At 40.6% G+C, this 18,126-nt stretch overlaps 1 protein-coding gene across 2 annotated transcripts in view; it reads right to left on the bottom strand.

Annotated features, from left to right (window-relative positions):
- acap3a (ArfGAP with coiled-coil, ankyrin repeat and PH domains 3a) overlaps positions 1 to 18,126 on the bottom strand; it is an 82,476-nt gene that overhangs the window by 39,988 nt on the left and 24,362 nt on the right. For both annotated transcript variants that reach the window (XM_067593145.1, XM_067593146.1), the window contains exons 2-4: positions 6,098 to 6,155; positions 789 to 908; positions 77 to 130 (exon numbers count right to left, since the gene is read on the bottom strand). In XM_067593145.1, coding sequence (XP_067449246.1) covers positions 77 to 130; positions 789 to 908; positions 6,098 to 6,155 — 232 coding nt within the window. The remainder of the gene's footprint in view (positions 1 to 76; positions 131 to 788; positions 909 to 6,097; positions 6,156 to 18,126) is intronic.

Below are 18,126 nucleotides of genomic sequence, written 5' to 3'. Positions count from 1 at the left end.
ATGATTTCATTGTGCCGGTCTGTCTCAATCTACTGTACGCTGAGCATATGGGGGACAGACTGCAGAACAGACTCACCATGTGGTAGTTGATGATTTCCTGGAGGCTTTCCCCGCACTTTTCCAGGCACTCCTGCAAACACGATATAACATTTAACCTAGATAATATAAAGAAATATTCTCATAACTGCTACCGTATCTGCATCTAAGGCTGTCATGAAGTAAAAACCAAAATGTAATTGAATTCTAAATGGAAGAAAATGAAATGATCTGCAGTGCTAAAATTAAGTCAAGGCTGGTTAATGTCACTGAGGTGTACTTTTGTGCTCTAGCAGCCTTTTTTTTTTCCTTGAACCTTGCACGGGAAAGGGAACTATAATTGCAGGGCTGATTCAGTTCTTTTTTTACAATGGAAACTACAAATACGAACAAGACTTTAATAAGAAACTCTAAATTAGTCATACAGTTAAAGCCAAGACGGCTTTTAATAGTACTTAATGTCAGTAGCAATGAAACTAGTCCAGAGCTGCGGAGACACTGCTACTGCTGCTGCTGCCAGAAGTAAGTTTCCAGGCCTGATCTGATCCTCACTTACTATTCTGTTAGTAATCAGGTTTACTGACACACAGACCTGTAAGGCTAACAGACAAACATGAGGAAAGTCTCCATCCCTGGATACAGTTAACTATAACAGTCCTATCCACTGACTGACAGAAAACGATTACAACGTAAGACAATAAAACCACAATAAAGGCTATAATGGATCAAACAGACACTCATCGGAACCTCACCGAGATCATTTCATCCTTCTTGCACTGCTGAGACAGATCCCGGATGCCGTTGACGAAGAGCTTGTTGGCGCTGACATACGCCTTCCCCGCTTCAATCATCCCACTGCATAGCTTCACCAGCTGTGGAGAGAAGAGGAGACACACAATCGAAGGAGATAAAGGAAAATATTGCAGCTTTCATCGACACATCAAATTAATGTCAGTTAAAGGACGGGTTCACAGTTTTTCCAAGTCTGTCTTAAAACAATAGTCTGGTGCCAAATGAACATTGAGAAATAATTTTCTTGCCATAATCATTCCTCCTGTTCATACTGATCGTTAGAAGATCCCTTCATAATAATTATCTGAAGCTAATATGAAGCTTCAGCCGTCCAAATGAGTCAAATCAAGTAGATATCTTTAAACGTTACAGTCCTTTTAGTGCCAAAGTTCCTCTTTTTGTTACTATACTTCCACCAAAGCTCAACAGGGAAACACAAAGAGGGAATTTGATGCTAAAAAAAACTGTAAATGTGACAGATATCCACTTGATATGACTAACTCAGACTGCTGAAGCCTCATATAAGCTTCAGCTTCAACTTTTAAATGCATTTTTGCACAAAATGTGGATTTTGGCCTCCATCTCTTACATTGAGAGCACATTTGAAGGGGATCTTTTAATAGCCAGTATGATCAGGAGGAATGATTACAGCGAGCAAAACGTCTTTCAGTGTTCATTCAGGCACCTGACTGTTGTTTTAAGACAGACTTAAAAATTTGTGAACCTATCCTTTAAACTCATATTGTCTCATCATATGGGGGGAAAGGCTGACTGAGATCAGAGACTCCATGTGACTATCACTTCTGAAGAACTGTCAACGCTCGAAGGCAGCAACTTTTATGGCTGAACAACATCATATGCTCAGGCAAAGCACTCAAATGTTGGCTTCCAGGTCACACTTCTTCTGTTTTCAGCACATTATCACACACGGACCGGGACGATGCCTGTTTGTTGTCTGGTTATCACCTGCGGTTGCATACAGTAGACGGTGCATTCTCAAGTGGGGTCCATATGTTAGCCTGTGACATTAGCATGTAAAAGCTACGGAGGCTTAATGTTATCCAGGAATGGAGAATTGAACCCAGACATCGATAATTCAACATGTATGTTTTGTGTAAGATTTTGTATCTCGACCACATACTGTAACATGCCGCAGTGAACGCACCACAATATACATTTTCTCTGCGACTCTCAGCGAAATTTGTCATTAGAGGCCTGTTTTATTTTGCTTCGACCTTCATGAGAGGAAAATTAATTCTTCTTATTTTTCACTCTGTGTTGTAACGCCAGACTTTCTGTTTTTAAGCACCCTTCATCTCCAGCAAAGTCCCATTTCCTCCCAGCTGCTAACCAGACGTGAGGCTGAACTCTTCTGCCCTTTTGTTTAAAGGAATAGTGAGACATTTTGAAAAAAAAAAATGCTTATTCACTTTCTGACAGAAAGCTAGATGAGAAGATTGGTACCATTCTCATGTCTGTACAGTAACCTAGAAACACAATTTAGGGCTGCAACTAACGATTACTTTCATTATCAATTAATCTGTTGATTATTTTCTCAAATTAATCAAAACTACTTTAAAGCCAGGCTAGCGGTTTTCCCTTTGTTTCCAGTCTTTATGCTGAGCTAAACGTCTCCTGGCTCTAGCTTCATATTTAGCGCGCAGACAGAGCGGCATCTTCTCATCTAACTCTCGGCAAGAAGGCAAATGAGCCTCATTTCCCAAAATGTCAAACTATTTCCTTATTACCTTAGAAGGAGCTTTGTAGGACTGAGACAGTGCTGGCACTGCTGCGCATTGAAATGGAAATGCCACCTGTTGTTTGACAGTCTCGCCTTGTTACAGACATTGTGTGTCCATAAAGAACAACAGCCAGTTATTTGTTCCACTGTAAACGTTAAAGAGGACTAAGAGTCTACAGCCATAGCTTCTCTGTGAGGCTGAGGCTAAACGCTAACAACCATAGAGCTGCAATGATTAGTCGATTAATTGATTGGTTGCCATCTATTAAATTAATTGCCAACTATTTTGATAATTGATTAATCTTTTTGAGGCATTTTTGTGGGATTTTTTCTGATTCCAGCTTCTCAAATGTGAATATTTTCTGGTTTCTTTAGTCTTCTATGACAGTAAACTGAATATCATTGGGTTATGTACTCTTGTAAGACAAAACAAGACATCTGAGTACATCATCTTGGGCTCTGGGAAACAGTGATCAACATTTTTCACAATTTTCTGACATTTTATGGACCAAACAACTAATTGATTAACAGAGAGATCAACAGATTAATCGATAATGAAAATACTTGTTAATTGCAGCCCTAAACATCAGCATGCTAACATCTTCACAATAATAATGCTAACATGCTGATTTTTAGCAGGTATGTTATTGACCACGTTTACCACTTTAATTTGGTGTGTTAGCATGCTAACATTGGCTAATTAGCATTAACAAAGTGCATCCGATACTAATGGTATTGTCATTAGTTTTGCAGGTATTTAGTCATAAACCAAAAGTATTGGACAAATTAACATTTTGATCTGATGATGGTGCTGGATGTTAAGTCAGGAGATCAATCAAGTCAGCAGTTTTTAATGTCGAATGTCTACAAAATGTCATGGCAATCCATCAGATAGCTGTGAATGGACCAACAGACATTTCCTCCCTCATGTTATGCCACTAGCATGGCTAAAAATGATCATTTAAAAGCATTTGGCATACATAGTTAAGAAATTATTTTTTTCTAATAGAATATTATTAATCTAGATCAACAAATCATTTGAAATGTGAACTGAATAGTTTCTCCTTCAATTTTTCCCATTTTCATGATCTAGTTTTAAACGTTTTTAAAGAGAACAGTTTGATTAAGGAATATTGAATATTCAGGGATGACTTTTGACAGGAATATGAACCACAGTGGAGGTTTCCAACACTGATGGCAGTAAGAGCACAACTGTCTAATCCTGGTCTCTCGCTGACACATACTGTAATTCAATGTCAAGAGGAACAGATGGACCTGTGACATGAGCATTACAGGCAAAGCATCTGGCTGCCTCATTACAGGCAACTGGATGGTTTGAAAGCCAGAATGATTCAATCTAATGTTTTTCAGAGAGTCCCGGTCTTACTCTGTTGCCACGTTACGTTTCAACAAACCTGCGCTGAACTTCAACAGGATGACTGAGCGACATTACGCCGTCTAAAAGAGTCCAGACTGCCATAAGTAGAGGTTAGCAATGGTAGCGCTGTGAGATTGGGCACTGCAGAGGCAGGCTGGGAGTAAGTAGCTGTGTATGATGCCAAAGCTGTGACTAATTTCTGTAGCAGCAAGACATGACTTACCTGCAATTATCTCCAAATCAGTAACAGACTCATAATTAAATATACTTAGAACTGGCAACTTAGGCAGTAGAGGCAAAAGTTTGAAGTGTAAGGGTCCTGTTGAGGTGCAATATGTGCCGTAGCAGTAATAGCAGTAAATAAATGATAAAAAATAAACAATATTAGCATGTGCTGATTGCAGAGCTTTCTCAGAGTTTTCAGTCTGTTATGTTCACTTGTATTTCCACCATATCAACTCACTGTTGTGAATTTTACACACAGTGTCCATACTTTTCATTTATAATTTAAATATTCTGACCCAGCACCAAAATGGTATGCACCCATGAAAATCCAAAAGATTTCAAGTTGATACTGTGAAATTATTTGGAGTATAAACGCCAACTTTTTAAATTTTTTTAGCAAATGTCAAAACCCCATTTTTATGTTTTTTTGGTCATTAAAAGTATGGTATGACTTTTTTCTCATAGCATGAATAAGAACTTACAATTTGCATATGAACTCTTTTAGATATATAGTACTTTTGAGACTTAAATGATGCTTTTCAAATACACAAAGGAGCAGAACCGCAAAGTTTAAATGTATTAATTAGCCTACTTATACAACTATAAGCCAGTATTCATGCCAGGAGATGCGATACTATGCTGTAATATACTATAATAATGTATAATGTTAACTTTTAATTAGCTGCATGTTCACAGTCAGTCACATTTAATGTGCTACTCCTCACCGTTACCACTTCAACATGCAAATAAACTTTACAATATAGATAAATAATGAGCTTAATTTTCAAAAAAAAGATTCTGTGGTTTTCAGGGGGTCCTAAGTGGTAATTAAGAGGTCTGAGATCAGCTGTCACCTGAATCATTGAACGGTTTATCATGTATTTTGTATCAGCATGATGCTTTTATGTCCTATTAAAACAAATCCATCACTCTGAAGGCTGTACTGTATGTTGCATTGCTATACGAAACCATCACTGCTAGAAAATCATTGCTGTACTATTATTTAAACTTTCAGGCAGGTTGGACTTCTGGCCACGCCTCGCTCAGTGATGTCACAGCGGGAGTTTTGCCTTCAGGTGGGCTCTGAAACATGACCGGCACAGACTTGTGGCAAATGGGCATGATTTCACAGCCATTTAAATTCGGCACACATAACAGCACGTGCTACTTGGCTTGATCTCAACTTGACTGCTCGTAGGGCAAGAAAACAAGCGTGTAGCAACAGCACTGATTGGCAAGGCTGAATATACCGTAAATGTAGAAGGTCTTTGCCAAAGTTGTGTCAAGATGTCAGCCTGAATGGTATGTTTTTAATATATTACTCTAACTGATATTGGCTTTTTTTGCTGGTGCAATTTAGTAGCAAACAAGCAAGAAAACTTTATTTCCATAGCACAGAAGTTACAAAGTGCTTGACAGGGAGAAGAAAAAAGGGAAATCCACAAAATAAAAAGTATAAAATCAAGAGAAAGCAAAAGAAAACAAATAGGTTTTAAGATGCTCTTAAGAATATGCATTGATTTGACTTCTCTGACACTTTCCAGAGTCGTGAAGCAACAACATTTAATTGTCAACCAGTAGCGCTTTCACTGCTCATCCACGCTACATCAAACTGTTGGATTATGAGCTGATCAGTTCTCATGGTGTTTACTATCATGTGGGATGTCAGCAAGGAGAACAGCCTTGGAGAGATGATGCAAAAACCAGCTGCGGCATCACTGTGTGTGTGTGTGTGTGTGTGTGTGTGTGTGTGTGTGTGACATGCCTGAAGGTTTTATCTCATTGAGAACAGTTCAGCAATACTTTCCTGCTCTGTTTTCAGGGTTAATTTACTCCTTTATCATATCACATATCACATTTTCTGCTTCTGAAAATAGCCACATGGAAACAGATACGGTTCACAGCGACAATATCAAATGTCTTACCTTATCTAGTTTCGCCTCAATCTCCACAACCTCCGTCTCCACCTCATCAATATTTGCCCTGAAAAACAAGAGCGAGAGAATGCATGTGTGTTACTTTATGACTGAAATAAATTCCATTAAAGGTCATTCATCTCGTTGGATGAACAGTCGTTCTCCAGTCTGCTTGTGATTTCCCACGTTCTCAGAAAGCATGACGGTGCTCCGTAATCTGTGAGTGACAGATGGAGCTACGTGGAGCCAAACCCAGACATGTTGGAGCAGCATCAGGCCAGAGTTTGGGTGCGCTTAAGCGAGCGAGCGAGACGCCGCCCTGGGAGCAGTTCAGCTCCGTCCAAACAAAGTGACACGACAAGGTCTCTAAACAGTGAAGGGAACATGGCTGTCTGGCTCATGTCAAAAAACCCCGATCCACCTACCCAATGTCAACACCCCCACCACCAATACCACACCCAATTGCATCTGGATCCCAGGCCACTGGGAGAGCTGTGATTTACACCCAGCTGAATCATGTAGTCCCTAAAAACACCACTCCCCAACTTCTCCACAAGTGATGTCAATAAGGAGTTCGGGGATTATGAGCAGATTTAGAGTCACCATCTTGATGAGTTCATTTCTATCTGTTACCTGCTTCCTGCTGCACTGTGGGACCTCATGGTTTTAGTGGAGTATAAATATGATCTATAGCCCGTCTGTCTTCTGATTGTTTTGTTTTGTTTCTCGAAAACACACATAAAGAGGACATAACATGCAACACAATATTTATATTCTGGGGCTGTACTGGTATATCTTTGCATGAGTTACAATTAAAAACAATCCATATTTATCTTATACTGGCTTTTTATGCAGCCACTCAGTTCAGCCTCTGTCTGAAACAGGCTGTTTTAGCTCCTGTCTCTTTTAGGACCCACCTCTGAGAAGCCTACTCTGCTCTGATTGGTTAGATCTGGAGGCTACAAAAAAAAAATGTTCCACTTCTTTTTCTCATTCTTTACTGGAAATATAAACTTCTTAAATCACAGAACAGATGGTAGTTTGTGGCCATGCACGACCAATCTGATGTCGTAGTAAGAGGGAAGTAGAGGTAACACTGCAAATGAACCGTTTAGATCAGGTTGAATCCTTGGGTTTTGACTTGAAGGCTGTATTTTTACATACGTCCACCTGAGTTTTGGACCTCTGACCATTTTTAACATGGACATCCAACATTATAACAGCATAAAAATGACAGAAAATCACAAAAAAAAGCACGATACGTCCCCTTTAAAGCTAGTTTTTTTTTATTTGATATCAAAGGGATGGGAGTCACAGCGCTACATAAAAAGCACGTCTGTGATGAGAGCATCTGTGGCATATATCGGCCATGGCTGGCAGGATATAAAACTTGTATCTCTGCCTCATCTCTTTCTCTCTGGCCTTGGGTGGATTAGCCTGCTTGGCCGAAGCTGCATAGAGCTCAGAGGACGAAGGATGGCACGTGCTGTTCTCATACTCCTCTCCACCCCCACAGCCTTTCCTCTCACCATCTCCTTTTATATGGAACAGAGGGAGTGAAGCAGGGGATAATACTCCAGAGAGGAAATATCTGTCAAAAGCTCCGACTCATGCAGAATGGAAACATACATTACCTAAATAATCAATATATATTATTCCACATGTGGACGTGTGTTATTGTAACCTCAAGTGATCTCCTGCTGAACAGAACTTCAGCCAACCACACCCAGGATTAATCTTGCAGTGAGCAAAGCTGTTTTCATTGCTGATGTCATTTTTCGAAACTGCACTTTTTTTTTTACGCGATAATGCAGAGCTTAGTGAGCTCTCGCTTTTCAGGAGGCTCGTTCCCCTTCACGCTTTTCAGCTACAGCAGCGGCCAGACTAATCTCAAAAAGTCATATTTTGTTTTAAAACGTCTACGTATGACCACCAACATGGTTCACGAATGACCAGTTTAAATTAGAAACAAGTAGAGAGTCTCAGAAGCTGTGATACATATTTTCCGAAGATACCTTCTTTGGAAATAAAATCATGCTTTTGGGTTTTGTGTGTTTTAACCCATTGCTGTTGCCTGTCTTTGCCGGGACACTGTTGAAAAAGAGATTTTTCGTCTCAATGAGGTTAAATAAAGGTTAATTAATACCATCAGTATTTAGACCTGATCTTCTACATCTACCTGCTTCAAATTTATTCCACTGTGGTGTGAATATCAGCTTACAGAAACTTCAGACATGCTTTAAAGGGGTTAATTCATCACAGTAAACATTTAATTAACTTCACTCTTTGTCAAAGATATACTGTGTTTGTGTAGAGTTTTGTGGAAGATCAAATTCACATCATCCTTTAAACGTTGTTTTATTTACATAGTTGGTCTTCTGAGTTAGTTGTTTTTTTTTTGTAGCCAATATAGCTCATGAACACAATGTTGTTTGACAGCTGACTCTCAGAACTCAACCCTTTAATGCAGTGGTTCCTAACCTGGGAGTGGAAGATGAGATGATTAACAAGACAGGAAAGAGGAAGACAAAACATTCCTGCTACACAAAATGTTACTTTTCCTGGCTTTTCTCAAATCTTTGCTTTTTCTTGTGTTTTTTAATTAAACAATCTGACCCGACCAACAGTCAACAAACCAAAGATATTCAGTTTACTATCAGTGACGACTAAAGAAACCAGAAAATATTAATTCATACTATATTCATTTGAGAGGCTGGAACCTCTGGATACTTTTGACTTCTTTTTCCTTAAAAATTGCTAAAAACATCTGTTGATTGACTAATCATTCATACACAACCTGTTAGAAGGGATGGCTAGTAGGCATTAGGTGTCTATAAAGGGTCACAGGCCAAAAAGGTTGGGTACCAGTGCTTTAGTGCTTTATAATCCTGCGTTAAACCAACCTAAAACATCTTCATTCATGCCAGTTTATAGTCACATGATTGTGAAAATTAGGTTTCAGAGGCATTTTCACCTCTCCAAAAGGTGTAGGACAAGCACTGAAACATTTAATTGTGTGGCAATAAAAAGGCCAAATTTCAAAGGAACTGACTGACAACACTAAATATAAACTCTTAGTTGTTCCAGTCTAAAAATACTAAAGTCAGCAGTCAGTGAGAGCCAGAGATGGCGCTGGGTTTCAGTCATGCTTCTCCTGCAGAGCGCTGCTCTGAACGCAACTGAACCAGTGTGGCTCCACATGGTGACAGCCCAGCTAGCTGTTCCAGATGTGCGGGCGCTGGCTTGTGAGACAGCTGCTCCCTCTGAACCCCCCCCCCCCCAACCCACCACCCCCCTCCTCCCCCGACGCTCCAGGCTGTAACCCCCACTGCCCTGTCTCACTGCACATGCCTCCCATAATGGATGCACACAGCGCCCCGGGCCCGTAGCCACGGCAACCATCTCCTAAGTGGGCCGCAGTGGTCTCTGATGTGCTTGTGAGTTGACCCTTATTCACACCACGGGGAGCAGAGTAGCTAAGTAGATAATAACATGACTCACAACAAGGCTACTGTGACAGGAGATGACCGTCTTCACACCATTAAAACCTCGTCAGGAGACTATTAAACACCAGTACTGTGACTCTGCACTGATTTACTCAAATAAACACGCAGTTGTTGGTTGTTCTTGACGGCAAAAACACTTTATAATAACTTGTCAAGGCAGATTGCAGTTTCATGCCTATTAGTGTGCAGGATTAGTCTGGGATCATTTATCTGACATGGAACAGTGCAGTTAAGTAGCGGTGTAAAAACATATATCTGAGATTGTGCTGAGCAAGCTGCAACTCCGGTGGTTTCTGGCTGGTGACATGCTGACGGGGCGTCCAGGAGAACGGCCGAGGTGCTGTTTACTGGCCCAAAGTCCTACAACACCTCTGTTTCTCTTTAAGCCAAGCGCTACCTCACATCTTTATTTGTTTCACATGCTACTAGGGCTGAAGCCGTTTGAAATTCTATAAGAATCACCTCAAAGAAAATGTTTCCATTATTCCAGTAAGTGTGGCTTGGCTGCTGTGTGTGAACCGGATGGCTGGGAGAAATGCAGCTGGGCACTGATGCCCCAGAGGGTTGTGTTTTGGAGGGTGAACCGAGGCAAAGCAGTCTGGTGGCCTGGATGGAGAATGAGCAGGTGGGATGCTGAGGACGGAGCCAGCACTAGTGACCCCTAAAATACAACCGCGACTCCCCAACCAAACCCAAAGTGTCCACCAGCTGGGGTACGCCGATTGAACCTACTGACAGCGGCCCGCTGGGGAGAGCGAATTACCCAGCGAGTAATGCGGCGGTGTCAGCACGCTCTGGTCTCTGTGCCAGCATTCAAATGAGAACAGCTGTAGAGCAGACTGGAGGCTAACTTCAAGTGATCCTCAGCAATCAGGAGACTGTTTGATATCAATCTGCTGTTTGCTCTTTCCTACACTCTTCAGTATCTTTAATCTCATATTAATTCAAAACCTACCACAGAAGGTTTCATCAATGTGGAGAATTTAGGAGGCCAAAGAGGGAATGGGAGGAGGGGGTGGAGGAGAGTGGGTGGGTGGGGGGGCCAGAGGGTTGGAGACGGGGCGGCCCTGTCTGTCTGAGGGCCCCATTGTGACAAAGCAACTTCCTGTCTGGAGAAATGGCAGCATTTTGTTATAATATTGATTGCTTTAGTGTCCTAATTGAGGCTGGACTGCAGGGCTGAATGGCTGATTGGAGGAGGAGGGGGTGAGATCCCCGAGCATATTCCCTTCAGCTACATTGAACAACAGCTGAGCTCCTAATAACCCTGCCCAGCTCTCCTCCTCCTCCTCCTCCTCCTCTTCCTCTTCCTCCTCTAGACCACAACATGAACTAATCAGTCCCTCCAGGAAATTGCGATTTTGTGATCACAATGATTAATGCAAATTCAAGAAATCTTGCAGAAGAACTTGCAGATTTGCTAAATTACTGCAACTTTTCCGCATCGAATGGCCAAATGAACTGACCGCCTGTGATTTGGAACAATTGTCGCATTTTGTGTGGCGGTAGCTTACGTCATCGCAGAGCACAGCACGCATTCAACAAGGTTTCAGGCGCCATTCAGATGGAAGATGGACACATCTCGCCATAGACTATGAAAACAATTACCAAATGTTCCTAAATGAGTTTTGCATTCAGTCAGTAAGAAGAATACAAGTTGATGCATTGTTCAGACAGCAGAGATGACATTTACCTCAAACACAAAAATGGGCACTTTGGAAATTAAATCAAATTTTTATTGTAATGTTGAGGTGAAAGTTTATTTAATAAAGGCTTATAAATGGAACTCATGTACGGTATTTTCTTGTTTATATAACTAAGCTCATGGTTCTCATGTTCAGAAAATAAGCACTGAAATATAGTTGTTTCTGTGATATGCAGTATGACTTTTAGCGAAGGAAGTGATTACATTTGACTCTTCATTGGCAGTTGTTTTCAAAAAAAATTGCAATATTTTTCTTCCAACTTCACAAAAACCGCTGCGAAATCAAGCATTTCTGGCTGCAATAATCACAAAAAAACTCTGCAAAATCTTGGAGGGACTGAATAATGGAGAGTCAGGATTGCACTATAAATGCCAAGCACTTACAACACTCCTGCCCAGTACTTCTAAATAGCGTTCAACCTCCAAGACGTAATTACAACTGGGAAACTGGGATTTTTCTGAAAGCTCTGATATATCCAAAGTGCCTGAAAACCAAGCTAACATAGATTCCTTACATCAGCCAAAGTCCATCATTCAATGTAATTAAACTCAAATTTAATGGATATAATGTAATTTTGCCAATGCACAGTATTTTGAACCCTCATATAACCAACTCAGTTATCATAAAACCTTCCTGAGAGTTGTCAGATGACGTGAAGACTCGCAAATCCTTAACATGGAATTCCTTACGATCCTTCCAATCCATCTGAAGATGACGGTCTTATGGTCAATTACTACTACCCATCAAGAATGTAAACAGCCCATGTTGCAGCGCCTAAACATGACCTTATGCCCTCCACTCATCCAGTTGGCGTCACATTTACATCATCATACTAATAATTTCAGAATTACGATGCCCCCTAATCTGTGGTAACCCAATCCTAATACATTTTAAGGTGCAGATAGAGTTCAAATGTTTCCAGTAATACCCTCTCTGACATGTGTTCAAAGAGCTGACTATTGTTTCATAAGCCCTGGATTGTATTTCCACTTGAAAGCTTAGATATGTTCCTCATACTTTCTGTTCTGAAAGAGGAGAGCTCAGCCGCACTATAAACACTGCTCACATTTCTGCACCAGACTATATTTAAGTACGCGCCGGTGTCTTTGCATTAACCTCAAACCCTCCTCAAGACACTTCTGTACTAATGGATCTACAGAAGTGACACGTCTTCTGCAGCAATAATTACTCATTTATGCTTCGATAACAACATGCTAAAAGCCCTGAGCATTACTGTAAGCCATCTTTGAAAGCATAGATTTAGTTGCTTTTAGTATATGTGTGGTATCCATCACAGGGTTAACATGTATGTCTCACGACAGGTGCTCACATCAGTTATGTCAGTATATATACTAAGGGTTGGTTGGTTCTTCTACAAGTGGAAGTTAGTCCTCACCATCCCCCCTCTGATTGCCTACTGTGCCACATACTTGTGTGTAGCCAAACAGCTGAGTGGCACCCATTCACCAGACCCCCGTTTCTACAGCAACATTCATCTACCCTCGTAGACAGACGACCCTCCCAGCCCACCCACTCATTCAGTGGACTCTATACAGAGACCACCAACACTCCCATCAAACTATTTCCTCACAGAGGGCCTCGTGTGTCTGATCTCTGTCACGTCTATAAAGACTGTCTGGTGTCGAGTTCAGGAGAGGACGGGACCTACAATCCTGCGAGGTCACATGCTTTCACATTAGTGCTGAAACAATTAGATCCATAGATCAGTCTACAGGGAAGGAATCTGTAACAATGTTGCCAAGCGATTAATCGTTTTAAGTCATTATTATGCATAAAAGACAAATATTGGTTCTATCTTCTCAATTATAAAGTGAATTGGACAAAATAAGGTATTTGAAGATGTTACTTTGGGATCTTGGAATTTGTGAGTGAACTTTTCTGGGGATTTTCTCGATCAAACTTAAAAATTAACTGAATAATGAAAAAAATAATTGACACACAAAAGAATTTCATCAATTTCAGCCCGACTGTTTTTGTCATCAGTTATAAAAATGTGCAGAGTTACAAACTAAAAATTATTTTCTCAATTAACTGTAAAAGAAATTAGTGTCAGGAAATAGTGAAAAATGCTTGTCATCATTTCCTTAAGCCCAAGGTGTCTTCTTGAAATTGCTTGTTTTGGATGATCAATATTCTAAAACCCAAACATATTCAGTTTACATAACATAATAAAAAGAAAAGTAATAATAAAATCCTCACAACTGAGAAGCTGAACCAATGAATGTTTGGGATTTTTTGCTAGAAAAAAATCACAATTAATCAACTATGAGAACAGTTGCAGATTAATTTTCTGTCAGTTGACTAACCAATAAATTGATTAATTACTTCAGATCTGTTTTACATAATTGCAGATTTAAGACCTTTGGAATATCAACTGTTGATCGGACATAAAGAATGAGGGATCTGGAAACTTGTTGTGGACATTTTTCACAGTTTTTTAACATTTTCTAGATGAAACGATTAATTGACTTATTGTTTAACCAAGAAAATGACTGTTAGATTAATACAAAGTTAAGATAATCATTAGTTGCAGCCCTATTTTACATGCAAAAAAGACCAGACCTGCTGCTACTGGTCATTAGTAATAATGTTGTATATGTTTTATATGAAGCAGACACAAATTAAATAAAATTGTTGTCAGTTTGGGAGAGAAAAAACATGAAAAAACATTCTCTGAATACTAGAGCACGTGCCCGACGTTGTGCCATCTAACACTGCCAGGATGAATGCCAAGCCCCACACTTCCCTTGGGGCCTCTCAGTGAAGCAGTGACTAAATTGACAGTGACTGACCTAACTGCCACCTGACCGAATCTGTCCAGGCGGAAAATCCCCCCAAAAAACTGGGTCTATTTTAGCAGAAGGGCATGTTTGTACCCTCTCTCATGACAATGAGAGGCTTCATAAATCACAGACAAGGACAAAGGCTCACACACGCCAAGAGCAGGACTGTATGCCTGCATGAGAAGTTATTAAGAACAACCAGCACAACCACATTTATATGTGACTCAGACACACTAAGTCTACAGTTAAGCAAACAGGCTAAAATAGAATAATCCAACAGTGTAAAATTAATCTATTAGGTTAATTCTGCACAGTTTTGTTGTTGCATGCGATGAGAAACCTCTGAAATGCAAATTAGATTGGACAGGGTGTCTCAAAATAGATACAGTATGTGTGCATGCTTCATATTTTCTGCAACAATTTTCCAGTATTTTAGTCACTCACGCATTTCACTAATTCAGTCTCCGCTGCAAGTTCAGCTTAGAACAATAAACTTCCCATGTGCAATGAGATTAGTCTATTTTTTCTTTCTTCATGGTTGTTGCTGTAATGTATCAGCAGATTGTGGAAGCAAAATAAAGTGGCAAACAGAGTTGATGTTTAAAGGAACAGTTGGACAATTTGGGGAGTACTTATTTGCTTTCTTGATGAGCGTTAGGGCGTTTTCAAACCTGCGTTGTTTGTTGAATTGAACTCTGGTTCATTTTCCCACTCGGTACGATTTCTTTGGGCTGATCTGAGCATAGCAATCGTACTCGGGTGTGGACCAAAACAATTTACCAAGATCCTTTGAGGAAGTGGTCTCGGCCAGGTCCCAAACGAACTCTGGAACAGTTTGTTCGTGGTGGGAACGTGATCCGACCTCGATCCGACCCAACTGCTAGGCATATTAACTCTACAAGTTTGAAATAAATGGCTCCCATAGCCAGGAGTGCTTTGATATACTGGGATACAGATGAGAGAAGTAAACAGTGAGAGTAAACCCAGATCCGACCTGGAGTAGCGCAAGTTGCATGTTTGATATTTAGGCAGACTGAACCTTCTTCTTCTGTTTACATACCTGCTCCCACACCAGACACAACTAACCAATGAGTGGAGCGAATGTTCTCAAGTGGCTTTTAGTGATGCATCTTGGATATTTTTCTGTGTGAAAAGAAACTGAACCAATGGGAAAATGCCCCAAGTCTAACAAGTCATCCACTGATTCAGACCAGAGCAAACTAACTATAGGTTTGAAAGCGCCCTTTGATGAGAGGAGCGATACCACACTGATGTCTGTATGATAAAAATTGCACTACAGCCAGCAGTCTGTTAGCTTAGCTTAGCATAAACACTGGAAAAAGGGGGAAAACTCACAGATTAATACTTTATATCTCATTTGTTTAATCCTGAAAAAATGGGCCATAAATGGGTAAATTTGTGGTTTTTATATGGGGTTATGTGCTGGAGTGATTTCTTGTCTTCCAATGACTTGCAATAATTTCCTGTAGTCGTGTCACTGTGAGGTTTGGATGAAATGAATGCAGGCTGGTCATCTATCTTCCTTTCCTCAACCTCTCTGAGTGAGAAGGCAGGCGAGACATCCCAGTTGCAATGCCAGGTGAGCCACGTGTATCCACCATGTGTAACCCAGCGTTCCCTAATCTGTGCAGTATTTGGGGCACGTTTTTTCAAATTCACAGACTGAAGTCAGCAAGGTGTCAGTCTACCAAAACTGAAAGCATGAGACTGAAACTGTGAAAACATACACCATGTGCTGCTGTGGCTTCTCTGTGAGGAATTCCCCAAGGCCTGAACTAGTATAAGGTGTCAGAAACTTACAGTATCTGCATGTGGAGCCCAGATGAGCTTCATCGGAACATTTCTCATCCAGTAAATAGAAAGAGAGGGAAAGACCAGTAAACGAAGGTGAGAGAGGTAAAGACGTCTGACTGCAGAGAGTCTGGCTGATAATACTTACTCCTCTCTCCTGACTGCACAGCGACCTCTCCAAAATCAACACTCCTGATATTTTTTTAACTGAAGGAGATATCTAGTCTGGCGGCGGGTAGAGCTCTCCACCTCAGAAGACCAGTCTGCCTGCTGTGGGTGAACTTTTGCCTGTCTGCTTCCTACACCTCCTCCTCCTCCTCCTCCTCCTCCTCCTCCTCCTCCGTCCCTGCCACACCCCTGCCAGCTCTTCCTCCTACATGCTCATGGGTTAGCTGTGTGGTGCTTGTCTGTAGGCTGCAGACCACAGCACATAAATCCTGAGGGAATGAACAGCTCGAGGGCTCGATGTGTCTCAGTCTCCTCCTCAATAAGCAAACCAAAAACACACACAAAAAAACCCCAAATCAAAAACACATTTAGTGTAAAAAATACAACAACAAAAAAAACAAGTTACCCACTGAAGTTACCCACAGAAGCAAGCCTTAAAATAAATATTTCATGTGTTTAAAATAAAGGCTTAACTGATGAGGACTGATTGATTAATGCCAGTGTTAAATATCTTTATATATGAACACTACTATGCCAAAAATTACAAATGTCCAATGGCTCCCCCATAATTCTTTACTTTGAAATGACACTTAGACTCTTTAGCTGCCCAGGAAAACCAAAAGTAATTAAAAAGTCAAAAAAGTGAATGATAAATAAATGTTATGGCTGGTTTTGCTGATTGATTCTATGTAGCTGTGGTCAGGAATGACCATAAATCATTTCAGAAGAAGGCCACATGATTTGCCAATGTCCTGCATTTATTAACAGGGCCAATATTTGTCTGAAATCTTGGCAGATGTAGTATCTAAGTAATTTTAAAAATTATTTATTCAAAGGGGAATTTGAGTAGTTTACATGAACTCATTTGACTTGTCAGATTTTGATCATAGTGAATCAGTTATACTAGCCATCTTTGGGGTTTTTTAAGAGTTTGCTTTTAAATTACAGAGCCACTCTTTCCAAGAAACTAACACAACTTTAAAGATCTACTCCAGCAATTTTGACTTCACTTTGGCTATCCCACAATAGAAACTTTTATAAAGGGTTCAAGGATGCAGCAGAGGCAAAACTATGCTGACTTTTAGTCGCTATAGTATGACCCAAAAATGCTGGATCCTACATTTCCCATAATGCAACTCAACTCAATTTTCATTGGATGCACATTGCCTGGCAAACGCCCACATCTACATATCCCCAGTTTGTAAACTTTCTGTTGCTAGAAAAAGAAAATCTGAAAAGAGTTACCTTGCGAGGCGCCTGGATTCGCGAGATCACAAGACCACACGAGAATCCATCTTGTCAGGCTTCAAGTTATGTGCTTGTGTCTGAACCACCGGTGGATCAGACCAATCAGCGTACTATGAGGATTCTCGTGTGATCTCACAAATCCAGCTGCCTTACAAGTTGAGACAGTGATAGACAGATGGATCATCCAATCACCTGCCAAGTATTTTTTGAAAGCGCCTGCCGTTTTCCAAACAGTTTCCAATGAAGATGGTTTGTTACACAGAACCATCTGAGAACGTCACGAAGAAATAACCCTGATGACATCACTATGACATGATCAGGGTTACTTTCTCAAACTTAGAAAAAGCTCTCTGCAAAGACATTATACAAGTGTTTTCATAGGCAGAGTAGTACAAATCGGGTTGAGTAAGCTGGTCTTCATATGTTAAATCTGTGGAATGTCCCTTTAAGGAAAGACAAATTTTCCTGTTTATCAACTAGAGAAAGAATAGCTTTCAATTATAATCAAATATTCTCTCTGCTTTTACAAATCCACCTCCTGTATCAGGCTGTTGGACCTTGAACAACATGTGTGCATATTTTCAGACCCTCCCTTGGCGAGAGACAATAGTTCTGGCGCTGTCCAACGACCAACGGTTCACAGGCAGTAAAGCAGCCAGGCAGGCAGTCCCTGAGCAGGGGATAACATTCCCGTTTAATCTGAGCAGATGAAGTCCATCTTCTAAATGTGCACATGAAGAGAAGGGGAACAGAAAGACATTCTTCAGCAGAAACACTCAAATCAAACAAGACGT

Source organism: Thunnus thynnus, chromosome 6 (assembly GCF_963924715.1).
Source record: "Thunnus thynnus chromosome 6, fThuThy2.1, whole genome shotgun sequence".
Classification (NCBI taxonomy): domain Eukaryota; kingdom Metazoa; phylum Chordata; class Actinopteri; order Scombriformes; family Scombridae; genus Thunnus; species Thunnus thynnus.
This window is presented reverse-complemented; position numbering and strand designations above follow the sequence as displayed.